The sequence below is a fragment of the Pelophylax lessonae genome (genome assembly GCF_965119305.1).
Source record: "Pelophylax lessonae genome assembly, chromosome: 8".
Taxonomy (NCBI): domain Eukaryota; kingdom Metazoa; phylum Chordata; class Amphibia; order Anura; family Ranidae; genus Pelophylax; species Pelophylax lessonae.
The window spans coordinates 137,952,422-137,973,541 of NC_138775.1; the positions used below are offsets into that span (position 1 = coordinate 137,952,422).

The 21,120-nt window shown below is 44.9% G+C and overlaps 1 protein-coding gene across 1 annotated transcript in view; it reads right to left on the reverse strand.

Annotated features, from left to right (window-relative positions):
* XRCC6 (X-ray repair cross complementing 6) overlaps nt 1-21,120 on the reverse strand; it is a 234,138-nt gene that overhangs the window by 51,805 nt on the left and 161,213 nt on the right. The window contains exon 9 of the mRNA XM_082265111.1: nt 17,687-17,816. Within this exon, the coding sequence (XP_082121237.1) occupies nt 17,687-17,816 (130 nt within the window). The remainder of the gene's footprint in view (nt 1-17,686; nt 17,817-21,120) is intronic.

A 21,120-nucleotide genomic window follows, 5' to 3' on the forward strand; every position in this document is an offset into this window, starting at 1 on the left:
GGGGAGAACCAGAAAAAAAAAGGGAATAGAAAATTACTTCCCTCTCCTTCTCTTTCTCCCCTAAAATGAGGCGTTTTAGGCGTCCGCTGGTCAAAGACCTTTAAACTGGACGCGTGCCTCAAGGGGCGAAGGTTGAAGACAGCCACAGAGGTGTCTCCGGTCCCTCCTCTCCCGACCCGACTTTCCCCTATCGGGGTTATAATCACATCATGCGACAAATCTTCTTTTCATTTTCCTTGTAATTAATACCTTCTTATTTATTTCCAATGTTTTACTCTATACTACACCATCCCCCCACCTCGTGGAGTTCCCAGGTTGGAGAAAAAAAAAAAAGGGGGGGGCGATCAAAACCCCAAAAACCTTCAAAGCTCATTCCCAATGGGGTTCCCTTAATAATGATATATTCTTTACACAGACTCCCTATTATATAATCTGTTACCCCACCTTTCTGGGGGACATTCACTTAATCCCCAAAAAAAAAAAAAAAAAAAAAAAGGAGAAAAAGGGGCGTCCAAAAAAAAAAAAAAAGGGGGGGAAAAACGGGGGGGGGGGGGCGGGGGAGAGATGGTGGGGCAGGGCTCATGCAAAGGGCTAAAGTGGGGCAAAACTTATTTCCCATAGGGTGTCTGAAGTAAGTCAGGTCTTGTATAGGCGGCATTCCCCTTTCCCCAACCCTCTCCCTCCCCACACCCCTGCACCTTCCCCCGTCCCCCCCCTAACCGCACTAATGACCTATCCATTTTATTACTTTACTTTAAATACCTCTCATATGTGTATCCCTTCCCCGTTTCACCATTCAGGGGTTCGTAACCAGGACTTCCCTTTACCTCCACTCCTCCTCCTAGTATGTCCCCATTTTCCAGAACCAAGGGGATAGGAAGAAAACCCCTCCCCCTTGACCACCTCGCCTACCCCACCTATACATCATTTCCATAGGAGCTATTCATCTTCAAAAAAAAAAAAAAAAAAAAGGGAATTTCCCAACATATATCTCCCTCCCCCTCCCTAGTCCACCTGTTGTCAGTTCATCAAATAATTCCTCCTTTTCTACATTTGATTTTTGCTGATACTGTCTTATGACCTTTTCATCCTTCATCACTCCCGCTTGTTATGACTGTGTTCTTCCAATCTCGTTATTCTTGTCAGTCCCACGTATCAGTCTAGTTCCATATCGGGGGACGTTGAGCTGACATCATGCCTCCCCTCCCCCATCCCTCCCTGCTCCCCCCAAATCCACAGGTTTGCTAACTCCACATAGCCTCAAGCTATATAGTTACCAAAGTTACTACAAACCACATGGTATTTTTACACAAGGTATAGTTTATCGTATTTAAAGTTATGACTCACGCGACCCATCCACCAGTTCAGCTTGGGGTTCCACCTGTAGCCTTTGGGGGTAATAATTGTGACCTCCATGGGATATCTCTTCCCTCTGTCTTCTTTCTGTGCGGGGTGATACGGTCAGCCAGTCCTGGATCTGAATAGGGTTTACTTCTAAAAAGGCAAAAAAAGCTGGTAACTCTGATGGTGACCTCAGTGTAAATGTGAGGGTGCCTTTCCGTAGGAATACTGCCAGGGGATATCCCCATCGATACGTGCACCCTGCCCGACGAGCAACATCTAATGCTGGCCGTAGGATAGCTCTGCGTTGAAGCGTTGCTTTTGAAAGATCTGGCAAGATTTTAATAGCCGCGCCATCCAGATCGATTGTCTTCAGATCCCAAGCTTTCCGCAGTATTGTTTCCTTTTGAGTAAAATGATGTACACTGCATATCACGTCCCTCGGTCTGTCTGGGTTGGTGGATCTTGATCCCAGGGCTCTGTGGACTCTATCCAACTCTACCGTCTCTGGAATGTCCGAGCCCAGAACTTTTTGGAAGATGGCCGCCACTGTCTCCCTTATAATTTCTCTTCCTATGGTCTCTGGTATGCCTCTTATCCTTAGATTATTTCGTCTGCTCCTGTCCTCTATATCCTCTAAATGGAGCTGAGTGGTGATAGCCATACTGGCTGATTCCCTCTGTGCTTTTTCCAGTGCTGTTACTCTTGCTTCCAAAGCTGAGGCAGATAACTCACCTGCCTGTATCCTCTCCGAAGCCGCTTGTACTTCCGCCTTCACCGCCTGCAGATCCCGCCGGTGTGTTTCCTCAATGCGGAGCACCAATGACTATCTCCGATCGTGTCGGGAGAGCTCTCAACAGTGCCCGGATCTGTCTGCGGTTGCGGCATCTGCCAATGATGGTCTGATCCTTCTGAGCCCGGTGAGGTAGCCATTGTAGATAGAGGTACCGTGTTTAGCATAGATTTCTCAGTGTGGTTCAGGTCTCTCTCTCCGCCCTCCTCCTGTCTGCGGTTTCCCGCTGGGATGACGCTCAGATCCGCCACGCTTGTTTGTTGAGGGGATCGAAAGAATTGGGCTATCGCCTCCCCCTTCCTTTTTTTGCTGGATGTGCGGGCAGTGGAGCGCGTCCCCCGCTTTCCTCCTCTCTCTTTGCCGGGGGTCATGCCGGAGTTAACTCGCTGTTAATTGTCGGGTCCGGCGAGGAGAGGTCCGGAGCTCGTTGTTTCGGAGCGTCCTCACGTGGCCATGCTCAGACCCCGCCCCAGCCAGTCCGTTTTTATCTAGCAAAGGTCTGACACTTGAAGATTCCACGCCATTTTTTTTTTTAACAATCAACTGTGTTTACTCTTTTTAAATCATAATGACAACAGAAACTACCCAAATGACCCTGATCCAAAGTTTACATACCCCAGTTCTTAATATTGTGTATTGCCCCCTTTAACATCAATGACAGCTTGAAGTCTTTTGTGGTATTTCTGGACGAGGCTCTTTATCTTGTCAGATGGTAAAGCTGCCCATTCTTCCTGGCAAAAAGCCTCCAGTTCCTGATTCTTGGGCTGTCTTGCATGAACTGCACATCTGAGATCTCCCCAGAGTGGCTCAATGATAGAGGTCAGGAGACTGAGATGGCCACTCCAGAACCTTCACTTTATTCTGCTTTACTCAATGACAGGTCGACTTGGCCTTGTGTTTACATACATAGTTACATAGTAGGTGAGGTCGAATAAAGACAATAGTCCATCCAGTTCAACCTGTGTAGGTGTGTGTGGCTGTAATCATCTCGCACACCCCTGAATGTTCTGATCCTTGAGATGTACGTCTAGTAGTCTTTTGAAAGCCACCATACTACCTGCAGAAACCACCTCTTGTGGTAGAGAATTCCACAATCTTGTAGCCCTAACAGTAAAGAACCCCCCACGTTGCCTAAGGTTAAAACGCTTCTCCTCTAATCGCATTGTATGCCCCCGAGTCCTCATGCAATCCCTGCGACTGAACAGCTTTTTTTTCTAAGCCTAGATCCCCATTGAGATATTTAAAAATTGCTATCATGTCCCCCCTCAGGCGTCTCTTCTCCAGGGAGAATAAATCAAGCGATTGCAGACGCTCCTCATAATCAAGGTCCTCCAATCCCCTAATTAGTTTAGTTGCCCTTCTCTGGACCCTCTCCAGCTCCAACACATCTCTTCTGAGGACTGGTGACCAGAACTGGACAGAATACTCCAGATGCGGTCGGACCAGAGTTTTATAAAGTGGAAGGATTATAGTCTTATCTCTGGAAAACATCCCTTTCTTTATGCATGCTAATATTCTGCTAGCCTTGGCAGCTGCCGCTTGACATTGCATGCTGTTGCCTAGTCTATTATCCACCAAGATCCTTCTCCATTTTTGATTCTCCCAGGGGTTCCCCTTCTAACGTGTATTGTGCTTTTATGTTGCTAGTCCCCAAGTGCAAAACCTTACACTTCTCCACGTTAAACCTCATTTGCCAAGTCGTTGCCCACTCCGTTATTTTTTCCAGGTCATTCTGTAGGATATCTGCTTCATGCTGTGCTGTTATTGCCCTGCCTAATTTTGTGTCATCTGCAAAAACTGATATTGAACTACTGATCCCGTCTTCAATGCTGTTTATGAATATATTGAACAAGGTTAATCCTAGGACTGAGCCTTGGGGGACCCCGCTTACTACCTCAGACCAGTCTGAGTATGCGCTGTTTATTACCACCCTTTGGACACGCCCTTTTAGCCAGTTCCGTATCCAAGAGCAAACCCTGCTGTCGATACCTGCAGACCTTATTTTATAAATTAAGCGCTTATGGGGAACTGTATCAAACGCCTTAGCAAAATCTAGGTACACCACATCCACTGGTCTGCTCCTATCAAGCTCACAGCTCACCTCCTCGTAGAATGTTAAGAGATTGGTTTGACAAGAACGCCCATTAGTAAACCCGTGCTGGTTACTACTGATGATGCTGTTGTCCTTAGCAAACTCTACGATATAGTCCCTTATCATCCCCTCCAGAAGTTTACATACTACTGATGTCAGACTTACAGGCCTATAATTTCCTGGTATATGCCTCTGACCCTTTTTGAATATCGGAATTACGTTAGCTTTCCTCCAGTGTACCACTCCCCTGGTACATCTCCTGTCCTAATACTGTCCGCAAAGATCAGGAACAGTGGTCTGGATATAACCTTACTGAGTTCCTTAAGTACTCTCGGATGTACGCCATCCGGGCCTGGTGATTTGTTTGTGTTCAGTTTATCCAGCCTTTCCCTGATTTCACCATCTGTTAGCCATAGTGGCAAGTCCTGTGTATTACTACTAACCATACAGTCATGGTCAGTGTACCCCTCCGTTTCCTGTGTAAAGACTGACGAGAAAAAAGCATTCAGCACGGTTGCTTTTTCAGTGTCCTCTGTAACCATCCTCCCATCATCGTTAATTATGTGTGCAATATGCTCTGCCCTAGTTTTTTTGCTGTTGATATACTTAAAGAATTTCTTTGGGTTTTTTTTTACTATCCTCCGCTATTTGTCTCTCAAAGTCTATTTTAGCCATCTTGATTTTGTGTTTACACTTCTTATTTGCCTCCTTGTATTGGTCGAAAGCCAATACTGTGCCCTCTGATTTATATTTCCTGAAGGACAATTTTTTTTCCCCTAATAAGTTTTTTCACACTAGGGTTTAGCCAGCCAGGTTTGGCTTTGTCTCTTCTAAATTTATTTCCCATAGGAATGCACAGCAAGATGCCTTTGTTTAATATATTCCTAAAGCATTCCCATTTTTCCTCTGTGGTCAGTGATCCCAAGGTTTGGTCCCAGTTTACCCTTTCCATCAACGAGTACAATTTTGGAAAGTCTGCCCTTCTGAAGTTAAGGGTTCTTATGTTCCCCACTTGCCTTGCTATATTGTTATTTACGCTAAATGTGATCATCCTGTGATCGCTAGAGCCCAGGTTGTCCTGGACCCCTACCTCCGAGATTAGGTCTGGGTCATTAGTGATCAATAGATCCAGGGTTGCGTTTTCTCTGGTAGGAGAATCCACCAACTGTGACATGTAATTGTCCTGTAAGGTTTCCGTGAATAGACGGGCCTTCTGTGAGTGTGCAGTCCCCTCATCCCAGTCAATGTCGGGATAATTGAAGTCCCCCACTATGATGACTGATCCTAGCTTTGCTACTTTACCCAAAAGTGCTAAAAATTCCTGCTCTACCTCCTCCCCTTGTTTAGGTGGCCTATAGCAAACCCCCACAATTACTTTTCCCTTTTCTCCTTCCCTATGGAGTTCTACCCATACGGATTCTAACTCCATACTCATCCCTTCCGTAATGTCACTCCTCTCAATCACCTTTACATTATTCTTGACGTAGAGACATACCCCTCCCCCTCTTTTTCCTACCCTGTCCTTCCGGTACACTGAATACCCTTGGATATTTGCCAGCCAGTCATGTGAGGGGTCGAACCAAGTCTCCGTTATTCCCACAAGGTCTATGTCCTCCTCGTGTACTAACATTTCCAACTCATCCATTTTATTAGCTAGGCTCCTGGCATTAGCATATATACCCCTCTTAGTTTTACGGAAGTTAAACATGATTGGTGGTTATGTTTAATCCTGTTTGGTCTGCGGTTCTCCCGCACAGACCTACCAATAGACGTTGTGGACCTACTGTCGCTGCTGACCCTACCACTGCCTTCAGTCCTCTGCTCCCTCCTAACTGACTCTACTTCTGAGCCCTCCCCCCCGTCTCCTAGTTTAAAAGCTCCTCCAACTTTGTGGCCATCTTTCTCCCCAAAAGAGCTGTACCGTCCCCATTAAGGTGCAGCCCATCCTTACTAAAGAGCCGGTAGCCGACTGAGAAGTCAGCCCAGTTCTCCAGGAACCCAAACCCCTCCTTCCTACACCAATTCCTCAGCCACTTGTTAAGTTCCCTAATCTCCTTCTGCCTCTCCTGTGTGGCTCGAGGTACAGGCAGTATTTCAGAGAAAACCACCTTGGAGGTCCTTTTCCTCAATCTATTACCTAAGTCCCTGAAATTGTTCTTTAGGATCCTCCACCTACCTTTAACTTTGTCATTAGTGCCCACATGCACCATGACCGCTGGGTCATCCCCAGCCCCGCACAACAATCTGTCTGCCAGATCTGCGATATGCCGAACGCGGGCGCCCGGTAGACAACAAACTGTTCGGTTAACGAGATCTTTTTTACAGATTGCCCTCTCTGTCCTCTTGATAATTGAGTCCCCAACTACCACAACCTTTCTAACCTTACCTGATTTACGGCCCCCCTTCTTCCTGGAGCCGTCCCTCCCCTGGCAGCTGGGGGAGGGTGCATGCTCCAGCACTGCCAACCCTGAGTTGATATCCCCCTCAACCTGCAACTCGGCAAATATGTTAGGGTGTACCAACTCAGGACCGGCCTCCCTGACACTCCTCCCACTAACATTCCTAACGGTCACCCAGCTGCGTACCTCTGCTGCTTGCGTCTCCTCTGTTCCTCCCTCCTCTATGCTGGCCCCTGCCAGCGCCTGATGGGTAATGTCCAAGCTCCTTTCCAGGTTGTAGATGCCACGCAGTCTTGTCACTGTGTTCTCTAGATCCACAATGTGGGCTTCCAGAGCAACAAGTCGCTCACATCTTGCACAGCAGTATTCGTCCTCGATTGGTTCATCAAGAAACTCATACATGCCGCAAGAAGTGCACTGAGTGGCATCCCCAATCCTGTCGGACATTATTACCCACTACTCTATGGGGATAATGTTAACGACCTGCTCTTCCTTACCTACTCTACCTCTAACTTCCCTGGTACTAAACCTGGGGTACCCACCAGTCGCTAATATACTAATCAGTCACTAAGATACTCCCCTGTCGCAAAGATAGCAACAGACGCAAAGATACTCACCAGTCGCAAAGTTAGCAACAGACGCAAAGATACTCACCAGTCGCAAGATACTCACCAGTCGCAAGGATACTCACCAGTCGCAAGGATACTCACCAGTCTCAAGATCACTAGTCGCAAGAAACTTACCAGTCGCAAAGAATCTCACCAGTCGCAAAGATACTCACCAGTCGCAAAGATACTCACCAGTCGCAAAGATACTCACCAGTCGCAAAGATACTCACAAGTCGCAAAGATCACCAGTCGCAAGATACTTACCAGTCGCAAAGAATCTCACCAGTCGCAAAGAATCTCACCAGTCGCAAGATACTCACCAATCGCAAAGAATCCCTCCAGTCGCAAGATACTCACCAGTCGCAAAGATCACCAGTCGCAAGATACTCACCAATCGCAAGGAATCTCTCCAGTCGCAAGATACTCACCAGTTGCAAATATACTCACCAGTCGCAAGATGCTAACCCTCGCAAGATGCTAACCAGTCGCAAGATGCTCACCAGTCGCTAAGGTACTCATGTTGGAATGTCCAAGTACGTCCCATGCGCAGCTTCCGGGCTGATGAATGCAAATTTTCCTCAGCATTTTTTGATAATATACTGCATTCATCTTTCCGGACCAAATTTCCTGTGCCTTTGTAGCTCACACATCCCCAAAACATCAGCGATTCACCTGTGTATTTCACGGTAGGAATGGTGTACCTTTCATCATAGGCCTTGTTGACTCCTCTCCAAATGTAGCATTTATGGTTGGGGCCAAAAAGCTAAATTTTGGTCCCAATACTCCCAAATTACTTTGTGCCAGAAGGTTTGAGGCTTGTCTCTGTGCGGTTTGGCATATTGTAAGCGGGATACTTTGTGGCATTTGCGTAGCAATGGCTTTCTTCTGGCAACTCGACCATGCAGCCCATCTTTCTTCAAGTGCCTCCTTTTATTGTGCATCTTGAAACAGCCACACCACATGTTTTCAGAGTCTTGTATGTCTCCTGAAGTTATTTGTGGGTTTTTCTTTGCATCCCGAACAATTTTCCTGGCAGTTGTGGCTGAAATTTTAGTTGGTCTACCTGACCGTGGTTTGGTTTCAACAGAACCCCTAATTTTTCAACTTTTTGATTAGAGTTTGCCAATCAGCAGTGTTCATTCTCAATTCCTTGGATATCTTTTTATATCCCTTTCCTGTTTTATATAGTTCAACTACCTTTTCCCGCAGATTCTTTGACAATTCTTTTGCCTTCCCCATGACTTAGAATCTAGAAACGTCAGTGCAGCACTGGATGAAAGATGCAAGGGTCTGTCAGGTATCCAGAAACTCAACCTTTTATACACACACATTTATTACAAGCAAACAGACCACAGGTGAGCATGGTTAACTTTATTAGCCATTCCAACCCCTTTGTGTCAAGTTGTGTGCATGTTATCAGGCCAAAATCACCAGGGTATGTCAAATTTTGATTAGGGCCATTTGGGTAGTTTCTGTTTTCATTATGATTTAAAAAGAGTAAACACAGTTGATTGATAATAAATGGCTTCAGCCAAACACGAACCCTGAGTGAAAGAAAAGTTTTTGTTTTATCATTCATATTCTTGGAAAAATGGCCAAGAAATCATCAATTCTGCCAGGGAATGTAAACTTATGAGCACAACTGTATACAATAAATTATTATACAAGTAATGTAATTATATATACAAATACACACACAGTATCTCACAAAAGTGAGTACACCCCTCACATTTTTGTAAATATTTTATTATATCTTTTCATGTGACAACAGTGAAGAAATTACACTTTGCTACAAATGTAAAGTAGTGAGTGTACAGCTTGTATAACAGTGTAAATGTGCTGTCCCCTCAAAATAACACAGCCATTAATGTCTAAACCATTGGCAACAAAAGTGAGTATACCCCTAAGTGAAATGGGCCAAATTGTCAATATTTTGTGTGGCCACCATTATTTTCCAGCAATGCCTTAACCCTGTTGGGCATGGAGTTCACCAAAGCTTCACAGGTTGCCACTGGAGTCCTCTTCCACTCCTCCATAACATCACGGAACTGGTGGGTGTTGGGAGACCTTGCGCTTCTCCACCTTCTGTTTGAGGATGCCCCACAGATGCTCAATAGGGTTTAGGTCTGCAGATATGCTTGGCCAAACCATCACCTTCACCATCAGCTTCTTTAGCAAGGCAGTGGTCATCTTGGAGGTGTGTTTGGGGTCGTTATGTTGGAATACTGCCCTGTGGCCCAGTCTCCGAAGGGAGGGGATCAGGCTCTGCTTCTGTATGTAACAGTACATGTTGGCATTCATGGTTCCCTCAAGGAACTGTAGCTCCCCAATGCCGGCAGCACTCATACAGCCCCAGACCATGACACTGCAACCACCATCATGATTGACTGTAGGTAAGACACACGTGTCTTTGTACTCTTCACCTGGTTGCCCCCCCACACGCTTGACACCATCTGAACCAAATAAGTTTATCTTGGTCTCATCAGACCACAGGACATGGTTCCAGTAATCCATGTCCTTAGTCTGCTTGTATTCAGCAAACTTTTTGCTGGCTTTCTTGTGCATCATCTTTAGAAGAGTCTTCCTTCTGGGACAACAGCCATGCAGACCAATTTGATGCAGTGCAGCATATGGTCTGAACACCGACAGGCTGACCCCCCACCCCTTAAACCTTTTCAGCAATGCTGGCAGCACTCATACGTCTATTTCCCAAAGACAACCTCTGGATAGGACGCTGAGCATGTGCACTCAACTTTTTTGGTCAACCATGGAGAGTCCTGTTCTGAGTGGAACCTGTCCTGGTAATCCGCTGAATGGTCTTGGCAACCAAGCTGCAGCTCAGTTTCAGGGTCTTGGCAATCTTCTTATAGCCTAGAACATCTTTATGTAGAGCAACAATTCTTTTTTTCAGATCCTCAGAGAGTTCTTTGCCATGAGGTGCCATGTTGAACTTTTAGTGACCAGTATGAGGGAGTGAGAGCGATAACCGCAAATTGAACACACCTGCTCCCCATTCACACCTGAGACATTGTAACACTAACGAGTCACATGACACCGGGGAGGGAAAATGGCTTATTGGACCAAATTTGGACATTTTCAGTTAGGGATGTACTCACTTTTGTTGCCAGCAGTTTAGACATTAATGGCGGTGTGTTGGTTTTTTTTGAGGGGAAAGCAAATTTACACTGTTATACAAGCTGTACACTCACGACTTTACATTGTAGCAAAGTGTCATTTTTTCAGTGCTATCACATAAAAAGATATAATAAAATATTTACAAGAATGTAAGGGTTGTACTCACTTTTGTGAGATACTGTGTGTGTGTATATATGTATATATATATATATATATATATATATATATATATATATATATATATATACACATACATACATATATACACACACACACATATATATATATATATATATACATACACACACACACATACATATACATATATACACACACACCTCTAATTAGCATATACAGATCCAGTGACATATAGGCTAAAAGACACATGTATATGTGTGTGTGTGTGTGTATATATGTATATATATATATATATATATATATATATATACACACACACACACACACACACACACACACACACACACACATACATATCACTATATTAAAACCTTAGTATAAAATGTATTACATTTACAATACACACACATACATATCACTATATTAAAACCTTAGTATAAAATGTATTACATTTACAATGTTAAAGACTAAGAAACCAGGGGTGTGTGCACCCCCAAATCTGGGGGATTAAGGTTCTTAAAATATATATATATATGTGTGTGTGTGTGTGTCTTTTAGCCTACCACTGGGTCTGTATATGCTAAGTAGATAGAGGTGAGCGGGGTCCCCTGGCAATATACTAGTATACGTCCCATAGGGGTTGGCCAAGGACCTGACCACCCCACTCTTGATGGTATAATTTGAAGAGCAAAGGCATAGTTTAGTTGGCTCTGAAGAAGAGGCAGGACCTCGAAACGCGTTAGCCAGGTTTTTTGGACGTTTCATCTATGATGTGATACCGTGGGCAATACAGCCACTGTGATGTGATATGCCTTTATCAAGCATCTGTTTGGGAGTACATTTTGTTATATAAGAAAGCTTTTTACATTGAGGATAATGCACTAGGGTGTAAGCTATTGAAATTAGTGGTCTTATCCACCTAGTAATGGTGGTTCTTGAGGCAAAATGTCTCCTTGTGAGGTCTTAAAGGCAAGACAAAAAAAAAAAAATCAATTTTTCTGATAAAAACTATAGCGTTGAGGCAGACTCTGCTCTTCATGGTCTGAACATGGTCAAAGCCATCAATCTCCTTTGGGTGCTTTGGAGAAGGGTACAAAGAGGGAAGCATAACGTTTTTAATGCAGAGAGGAGGACTGGGCAAGGATGCAGGGGAGCAATTGCCCCCTGGGCCGCTCTTATTGCCCCGAAAAAAAGGCTGCACCCCTTCTGCCACAGACCTGCCTAAAGGATTCCTGGTGGAGAGGTAAAAAGTACCTGCCGCTGACCTACTCTGTGCTGGTTGAAGACCAGGACAGAGCAAAGGCCTCCCATCCCCCCCCCCCCCTGTGTGTCTGGCGACTCTCTCCCCCCCCCCCCCAGCCAGCCCCAACCGAGCTGTGTCATAGCTCTCCCTACTGCCCCCCCCCCCGCTGACCAGTCGGTAAACCAGATTCGGCCGGTGAGTAGAGAGCACCTGGAACGGAGGTTCAGCCTGGAATGGAGGTCAGCAGGGGGGCCGAGTTTCTGCACCATGGGCCTCTGGTTTTACTTGCCCCCTGGGCTGAATGTTAAAAGTCAGCCCCTGTATCAATGAGTAGGGCATTTGGCATTGGGTGCAAGACAAAATTGTCTTTGTGAGAAATGTGAAATGGCTCCTTACAAGAGAGCTGCTAACTCAGACACACATCTGAAAAACATGACAGCCACCAAGGTGGCTAACTTTGCAGGAAAGATCATCCAAGGGGAGTTCACTGACGGTTTAAAGGGTGACTTCTGCAGCACGAGGACCCCCAGATTAGGGGCCCAAGAAATCAGAGGGTATTATAAGGTGGTGTGATCCAAAAAACATCTTGAAAAAAAAGCAGAAAACAACTGGAACAATACATTCCTAGTAGTAATACAGTACTGGGACTTTTGACTCTTTGTACTCAAGGTACAAACACAATCAATTTATATAAAACCTGGATTAATTTACTCTATTTCACTTCCTGAATAAACTTCTTTACAAGGGAATGGAAAGCTAGAAGTTTTTGGAAAAGAATGGAACCATACCTTAAGAGTACTTAAAGGAGTTGTTAAGACAGAAGGTTTTTTTTATCTTAATGCATTCCATGCATCAAGATAAAAAGCCTTCTGTGTGTAGCAGCCTCACCAGCACCCCCTCATGCTTACCTGAACCCCATCTCTGTCCAACGATGTCCATGAGTCCCTCGGCCGCCCGGGACTCTCCCTCCTGATTGACTGAGACACAGCAACGGCGCCATCAGCTCCTACGGCTATAAAAGCCAGTTAGGAGAGATGGAGTTTGTTATTTAAAAAAAAAAAAAGAAAAAAAAACACGAGACTTTACAATTACTTTATGGTCAAATCCTAGCAAGCCCCAATTGTAGGAAGTCAAATCCTAGCAAGCCCCAATTGTAGGAAGGCCAGAGTGTGAGGAACAGATTAATCTCTTGGATTGAAATGAGTGTCCAAACCAAAGAATGATTTCCAGGTACGATAGTAGATCTTGTCGATACCAGTACCAGAGGATCCTTGATCCTGGCCAGAAACCAGTCTAACTTGTTGTTGAACCTGGGAGGCTAAGATACTTATGCTTGGAGTCCCCATGTCTATCATATTAAGCTGAAGATATCAGAGTGAAGACCCCATTCCCCTTGGTCAAGGTGGTGATTGCCTTCCAATTGTGCACTCCTGGGATGTGGACCACAGAGATTGTTGGAAACTGTTCCTCTATTCATGAGATGATCAGGTTTGCTTCCTTTACAGCTGCACGACTCCTGGTAGCCCCCCCAGTAACTGATTTAGGACACAGATGTGGCGTTGTCTGACTGTACCCAAATAGGGTGTCCCCAAAAATGTTTAGTTTTAGTGGTGCATAACCATTTTTTTTTTTTTTGCATTGAGCTCAAAAATGTTAATGGGGAGCTTGCCTTCCTCTGGTAACCAACCATGTTCCCTGAACTGTGAGTGATTGGAACACTTCTTCCTAGCTTGACGGGCTGGCATCTGTTTTCATCTTCCAGTGGTAGGACAGAAACTACTTCTCCATTGTCAAGTTACTAGGTTTTCTCCATGCTAACAAGATGTGTTGTAGAGGCCTTGAACTGAATTGGGTAATTGGAACAGCCTTGAAAGAGGATCCCATTAGACCCAAAACTCTCATCCAAGATCTCACAAAGGACGTCTCTTTGGTCTCAAGGTCTGAGCATGAGATCTGGAAGAAAAGACTTTTGCTTGGACGGTGTCTAAAATGACTAACAAAGGTGTACTTTTAATATGCAGAGAAAAGCCGTGATCCTGAGGATCACGACTGATCTCTGATGAGTTACCGTTTAGTTTGCTGAGATGAGGAGCAGAGAACACGTTCTTCTCTTCTCATCACAGTACATGACCGTTTCTGTCACAAACGGCCAGTTTAGAAAAGTGAGATCTGAAGATCACACAGCCGTTATTCTGAAATATTTCCATTCCAGATTCTCCAGCTCAGAGGTGGAGAATCAGGGGGAGAAGCTGTGTGATCAGAGGAAGAAGACTTCTTTCTTCCTATATATCAGCACCAGGGGGTTCAAAATAAAAAAAATAAAAAATATATATGTATATATGGTATGTATGTATAGGTGTATGTATATATATATATATATATATATATATATATATATATATATATATATATATATATATACATATATACATATACTATATATACATATATATACGGTATGTACTGGTATATATATATATATATATATATATATATACACTGTATGTACTGGTGTGTATATATATATATATATACTGTATGTACTGGTGTATATATATATACTGTATGTACATATGTATATACACTGTATGTATACTGTATATGTGTGTATGTGTGTGTGTGTGTGTATAGATCGATAGATATTCAGTAAGTTTTCATGTGTCAGAACATGACATTACGAGTGCTTTTAAACTTTGGTTTCACTTTTAAAACTTGGCGGCACTGTAATCTCACAAAATCTCGTGAGATTACAGGCAGTCCACCCAGTTATACAGGGATCACGGCCGTTTTCAGAGAAAAAAATTCTCCTCTGATCACCCTTTGGGAATTGAAGTTCTCGACCACCTAAACTGGGTGCCAGAGTTGATAATTTTTCTCTGAGAATTGCCGAGAAGTGAACTGAGAGAAAACTTCTCAGTTTACTAAACGTACACCTAAGTGAGAGTCCTTCGGAAAAAGGTAGTCTAAACACCTTGTGACGTGAAGTTCTTATGAGGGCAAGAAGGGAGAAGTACTTATAGGAATACTCTGGGAGCAGAAGATAGGCCAAATGGTAGCGCGACAAACTAGCACTGATGGGGGTGTGTAAATGGGAATATGCAGATAGGCATTTTGGAGGTCTACAGATTGCAGGTACAGTAAAACCTTGGATTGCTAGCATAATTTGTTCCGGAAACATACTTCTAGTCCAAAGCACTCGTATATCAAAGCAAATCTCCCCATAAGAAATAAACTCAGATGATTTGGTCCACAACCATTTATTCATAATGCCTTCAGTTTATAGTCCACATAAAAAAATTCTAGTAATGTGAAAGGTTGTGTAACCATAAAATGTCCATCCACAAATGGCAGCCTCCACAAGGGACTTAGAAGCAAAATCCAACAGTAGCTAACAGAGTATGAGAGAGAAGAGAGGTGCCTCTAAGTGTAGCAGGATAGTTACATTTAATGAAGATACAACATTTAGCAACTCACATCGTTCATGGTTAAAAGAGGCACATCTAAGTAAGCAGGTATCTGGGGTAAAGCTGTCCACATATACCGTCCTCTGCACCGCCGACTCTCACTGCTGTAAGTCTGCAATCATGACAGGGAAACTACTCTCCAGTAGAGCAATCTGAAAGCGAGGCTTGAAGTGCTCGTGGAGCGCAATTTAAAAAAAGGGATGACGTCGATGGCAGTGCGGAGTGTGGTCTATGTGGACAGCTTTACCCCGGATGCCTGTATACTTAGATGTGCCTTTTTTAATCATCAACCATGTGATTTGCTAAATGTTGAACCTTCATTAAATGTAACCATATTGCTACACTTAGAGGCACCTCTCCTCTTTTATACTCATTTGTGACGTGACGCTTACTTGTACATCAAGACATCGCTGGTTTATCAAGTCAACATTTATAAAAAATGTTGCTCATCTTGCAAAACATTCCCACACCAAGTTAGTTATTCTCAATTCAAGATTTTACTGTATTTCCCTTGTCTTAAAGAGGCAATCACCTTGCAGATTCCATGCAAAACTTTGATATTCGGACTGTCCTTGAAAAGATTTTGCTGGTTTGAGAGAAGAGGTAGAATTTTTAAACTGTAGTTTGTACCCCTCTGAAACATCAATTTAAGCCACATGTCTAGGGCATTGTGACCCAGAAAAAGGCTAACTGTAACAGATGTCCTCCAACTCTTAGGAGTAAGCATACACCTTCTTTGAGAAGATGGCTTTGGAAAAGACTTAGTGGGTTTTATGTTCCCAAGTCTTGCGCTGAGAGAAGGGTTGAATTTTGGCCTAGCAGCTGAAACTTGGGAAGGGCATAGAGTTGCTCTGCGTTTTGAGGACTTAAAAGCCCCTGAAGAAGGGGATTTTGTTATCTACAACTGTGGAAGGACAACCTTTCCTCCTGTGACATCTTTGATGAATTTGTCAAGCACCTTACCAAAGAGAGATCTTCCTTTAAACAGCCAAATAGAATTTGTCAGCAGGTTTGTGGATTTTGGAAGCCCATGGTTTGCTGTTGAATTAGGCACCTGGCTTGGATCCGACTATATAGATTGAGGCCTAGGAGAAGGCATAGGAGCTATTCTTGATCTCAGAAGAGGAGTCTGAGGCCTAGTCTTCTTCTGCGGAGGCAGATGACATCCTGATAAGAGTGTTCAAAGCATCTCCAAAGAGACTCTTTTGCATGCCTGTTCTACAGCCTATCCCAATTTAGTGATTACCACCTCCAAAAATGTGTAAAGAATTTACTGCCCTACCTTCAAAGACACCACGGATCTACTGCTCAACCTATAGGAACAAACATGGTCTGAAGATTCACAATGGCTGACCTTGTTTGTTTTTTCCCTTTACTCCAACATTCCACACTCAATGGGGTTTCTTCCATTAAACAATACTTGTTCTCAGACCCAATTATGCCCAGATCACAAGCAGTTTTTCTCCTGGAGGCCATCAACTTCATCCTTACAACTATTTCACCTATCTGAATGATTTAGATTTACAAATCAAAGGCACAACCATGGGGACTTAATCATACTCTCCAATAATCTTTATACAAATAATACATGGATGAATTCATACTCATTTGGCATGGGGACCCCGAGAAGATTCAGAGTTTTGTAGACCCCCTCAATCAAAACAACTACCACCAATTTTTTCACATTAGTAGATAGCAACAGCTATTTAAAATTTAAAAGTCACCACCACAAACTCTGGCTCAAAAACACATTCAGGCAGTTCAAAGGAATTGACGAGGCCTTTTTTACACAATCACAGGTTTTCAGATCTTGATTTAAATCCAAAGGCTATTCGAATCAACGCACAGAGGAAATGTTTAAAAGAACCTTAAGGATTCCACACGATGAGTGCCTCAAATTATCTTTCAAAACCAGACCTATCAAATCCCTTGTACAATCCAAATTAATCACCAGATACAATACCACCCACCCACAAATTTATAAGAAACATCCTCTCCAACCATTGGCATATACTGCAACTTGATTCACCCCTTCAGTCAAGTCTACCTCCCCAACCTAAAGTAACATTTCAAAGAGCCAAGACCTCTAAAAACCACTTTGCTTCAAGCAGACTACCTCCTATCACACAAAACCACATTCCTATAGAGGAAGCAGGCTGCTACAGATGCAATAACTCTAGATGCCTCTCCTGTACCATAATGGACAACAGCAAAACCTTCTATTCCACCAGCAATTCTAAAACATGGCCTATCGCATGTCATCATTGGACAGAAAAGTGTTAGTGGCAGGATCACCACTTAAAAAAGGAGAAATAAGCCTTATTAAACTAAAGCAGCTACCACATTTAAGGCAAGCTGAAATATACTGCATTTTAGTTTTTAGGTTTAAATACGCTTTAAATATCCCATTCTAGTATATTAACAAGATGTCTTATGTTAATGAGCTTTACAGAGACATTTAAAGATTACGAACCTGTATTTAAATCTCAGTTTTTGCACGATTTCTTTCATTTTATCCACCTGTTCATCTCCGGCAGGAACTTTTTCTGGACCTCCAATTTTACGAATGTCATCAGCAAATGGAATAAAAATGAGGTTGAAACCTGAAATGGAATATATTTAATATCATGCATACTGCTAGTATATAGATATCTAAAGAAAAATGCTAAAAATTAAATCGGAGTACATAATAACTGGATTTTTGTCTTACCATAAAATCCTTTTTTGTAAAATCTTACCGTAAAAAAATTTCTTTCTCTGAGTCCTCTGACAGTTGCCGCCCACTCATACAGTCTTCACCAATGGGTATTGACCTCTAATCCATAGGAGCAAGCTAGGCATAAGACTTGTTAAAAACAAAGTAATTTACATAGACACACCTATGGAGGCTGTCCTACTGGTCCAATACCCCCCTGCTATCAGCCATCCCAACTCAGTTTGGTAGCAAGCAGTTAAAGTCCAAAGAACCCCAAATAGAGGGGCGGGGGCGGCGACTGTCAGAGGACTCCGAGAAAGGAATTTTACAAAAATTCCGTTTTCTCTTACGTCCTCTGACAGTCGCCACCCACTCATACAGTCTTCACCAATGGGATGTCCCAAAGCAGTCTAGACATGAGGGGTGGGAAACGTAACCGTCATAAAGGCAATGCAGCACCCACGACAGAGAAAAGAACCTTATGTGAACAGAAAGGTATCCTCTGGACAACAGAAAAAGCTCAACTGGAGCAACAACCCAGGAAAGCAAATAACAAGGGGGAAACAACCCCAACAGCCAGGGACCCGCAAAACTAGGGTCCCCCTTAAGGCACTGCCGCACACAGAACTTTGCGGCCAAAGGAGGCATCTGCCGATACCAGAACATCAAGTTTGTAGAACTTTGAAAAGGTGTGCACTGACGACCAAGTCGCAGCCTTGCACACCTAGGCCACCGAAGCCTGATGCCGGAAGGCCCAGGACGCACTCACCGCTCTGGTAGAGTACGCCTTGACAGGGAAGGGCAGTACCTGTTCCTTAATCGAATAAGCCTGTACAATCGTCTGTCTGATCCATTTTGAAATGGTCGCCGCAGACGCAGCCATAACCTTCCGAGGTCCCTCAGGAAGGACAAAGAGAATCCGACTTCCGAAAGGATTCAGTGGACGACAGGTAAACCCTGATCGCCCTGACAACATCCAAGGAATGTAAGGCAAACTCCTTAGGATGTTAAGGATTCACACAAAGCGAAGGCAAAACAATGTCCTCATCAAGGTGGAAATCAGAAACGTTCAGAAATCAGGGAGGACGTTTCAAAATGGACAAAACCAAGTTCAAGTCCCAAGGAGGTAGAGGCACCCTCCGAGGAGGGGCCAAGTGATGCACACCTTGAATAAAGGTGCGAATCAACGAGTTAGACGCCAATAGGCGCTGGAAAATGACGGCCAGTGCAAATAACTGGCTCTTAATCGTGGTCAACGCCAGGCGCTGGTCCACACCAGTTTGTAGGAAGGCTAACACCCTCGCCACCAAGTAGAAACGAGGAGGGAAACCTCTAGATTCATACCAGGAAAAATAAGCCTTCCAGGTACAGTAATAGATCTTACCGGACGAGGCTTTCCTAGCCTTGAGCAAAGTAGGAATGACCTCAGATGAGAGACCCCTGTCTCTCAGGACCTGGCTTTCAACAGCCACGCCGTTAAAGCCAGCGACTGTAAAGCAGGATGGAAGATCGGCCCCTGAGACAGTAGATCTTCTTGTAACGGCAGCCGCCATGGAGGCTCAACGGCCAGTTGAATGATGTCCGCGTACCAAGACCGGCGCGGGCAGTCCGGTGCCACCAGAATCACCAACTTCGGTTCCGAGACCAACCTGCGGAGGAACCTGGACAACAACTGAATCGGGGGAAAGGCATATATCAGACGATTTTGGTGCCAAGGCACCACCAGCGCATCTGAGGCGTCTGCCACAGGATCGCGCGTTCTTGCCACGAACCTTCTCACCTTGTTCTTTAACCGGGACGCGAACAGATCCACATCCGGGATCCCCATCTCGCACACAGCATTTGAAACACCTCTGGGTGCAAGGACCATTCCTCCTGGTCCAGGGTCTAGCGGCTCAGATAATCGGCCTGCCAATTCTCCACACTCGGAATGTGAACTGCCGAAATCGCGGGGACGGGAGTCTTGGCTCAAGACAGAATACTGGTCACTTCCTGGGCCGCCCGGGCACTCCTGGTGCCCCCTTGGTGATTGATGTAAGCCACCGCAGTGGGAAAGTCCGTCTGCACCCGGACAGGGCGGCCCTGAAGACGCTCTGATCAATGGAGCAGGCACAGCCTGATCGCTCTCAATTCCAAGATGTTGATTGGTAGAGAAAATTCCTCCACCGACCAAGTGCCCTGGGCAGACAGGTTGCCCAGGACGCCACCCCAGCCCGACAGGCTGGCATCCGAGGTAAGTACCATCCACAGCAACGGCCGGAAGGATTTTCCTTCAGCTACAGCCAGGGACTGGAGCCACCACAGAAGATCCACTCTGGTTTGGCGACTCAGAGACACCCTCAGGTCCAAGGACTGAGGAAGCCTGTCCCATCTGGCCAGTATCTCCGCCTGGAGAGACAGCGTGTGAAACTGTGCAAACGGTATCGCCTCGAAGGCTGACACCATCAATCCCAGGGATCGCATACAGGTCCTTAGTGACGAGGATTCGTTGTCCTTGAGCGACCGGACCTCTTTCTGCTGGGTCCGGAGCTTGTCCTCCGGCATTAACACCTTCGCTTGGGTGGAGTCCAAGACCATTCCCAAATATGGGCGCCAAACCGAAGGAGACAAAGTCGACTTCTGAACATTGATGGTCCATTTAAACTCCTGGAGTGTCTGAACCGTAGTGGACAGATCGCGCAGCAGGCTCTGACTGGCACTCGATCTTAACAGGAGATCGTCCAGATAACCCAAGACCGCAATGCCCTGTGCCCGTAACAGGCCCAGAACAGGAGCCAGCACTTTGGTAAACACCCTTGGAGCCGAAGCGAGACCGAAAGGCAACGCCACGAACTGATAGTGTTCCTCCGCGATAGCGAATCGGAGGTACCTCTGATGACCCTCGAAAATGGGAATGTGTAAATATGGATCCTTCAGGTCGATAGAAGCCAGGTAGTCTCCTGGACTCAGGGAGGCCACCACCGAGCGCAGCGAGTCCATGCGGAACTTTTGAACGCACACGAAGCGGTTGAGAGCTTTTAAGTCCAGAATCGGACGCACCTTGCCCTCCTTTCTGGGCACAGTGAATAGATTCGAGTAAAACCCCCGAAATCTGTCCCGATGCGGCGCCGGGACTATTACCCCCTGGGCGAGTAGATTCTGCACCGCACGATGAAGATCTTGCAACCGATCTGGGGAAGATTTGAGGGAAAGAATCTGTCCCCTGGTCGCGA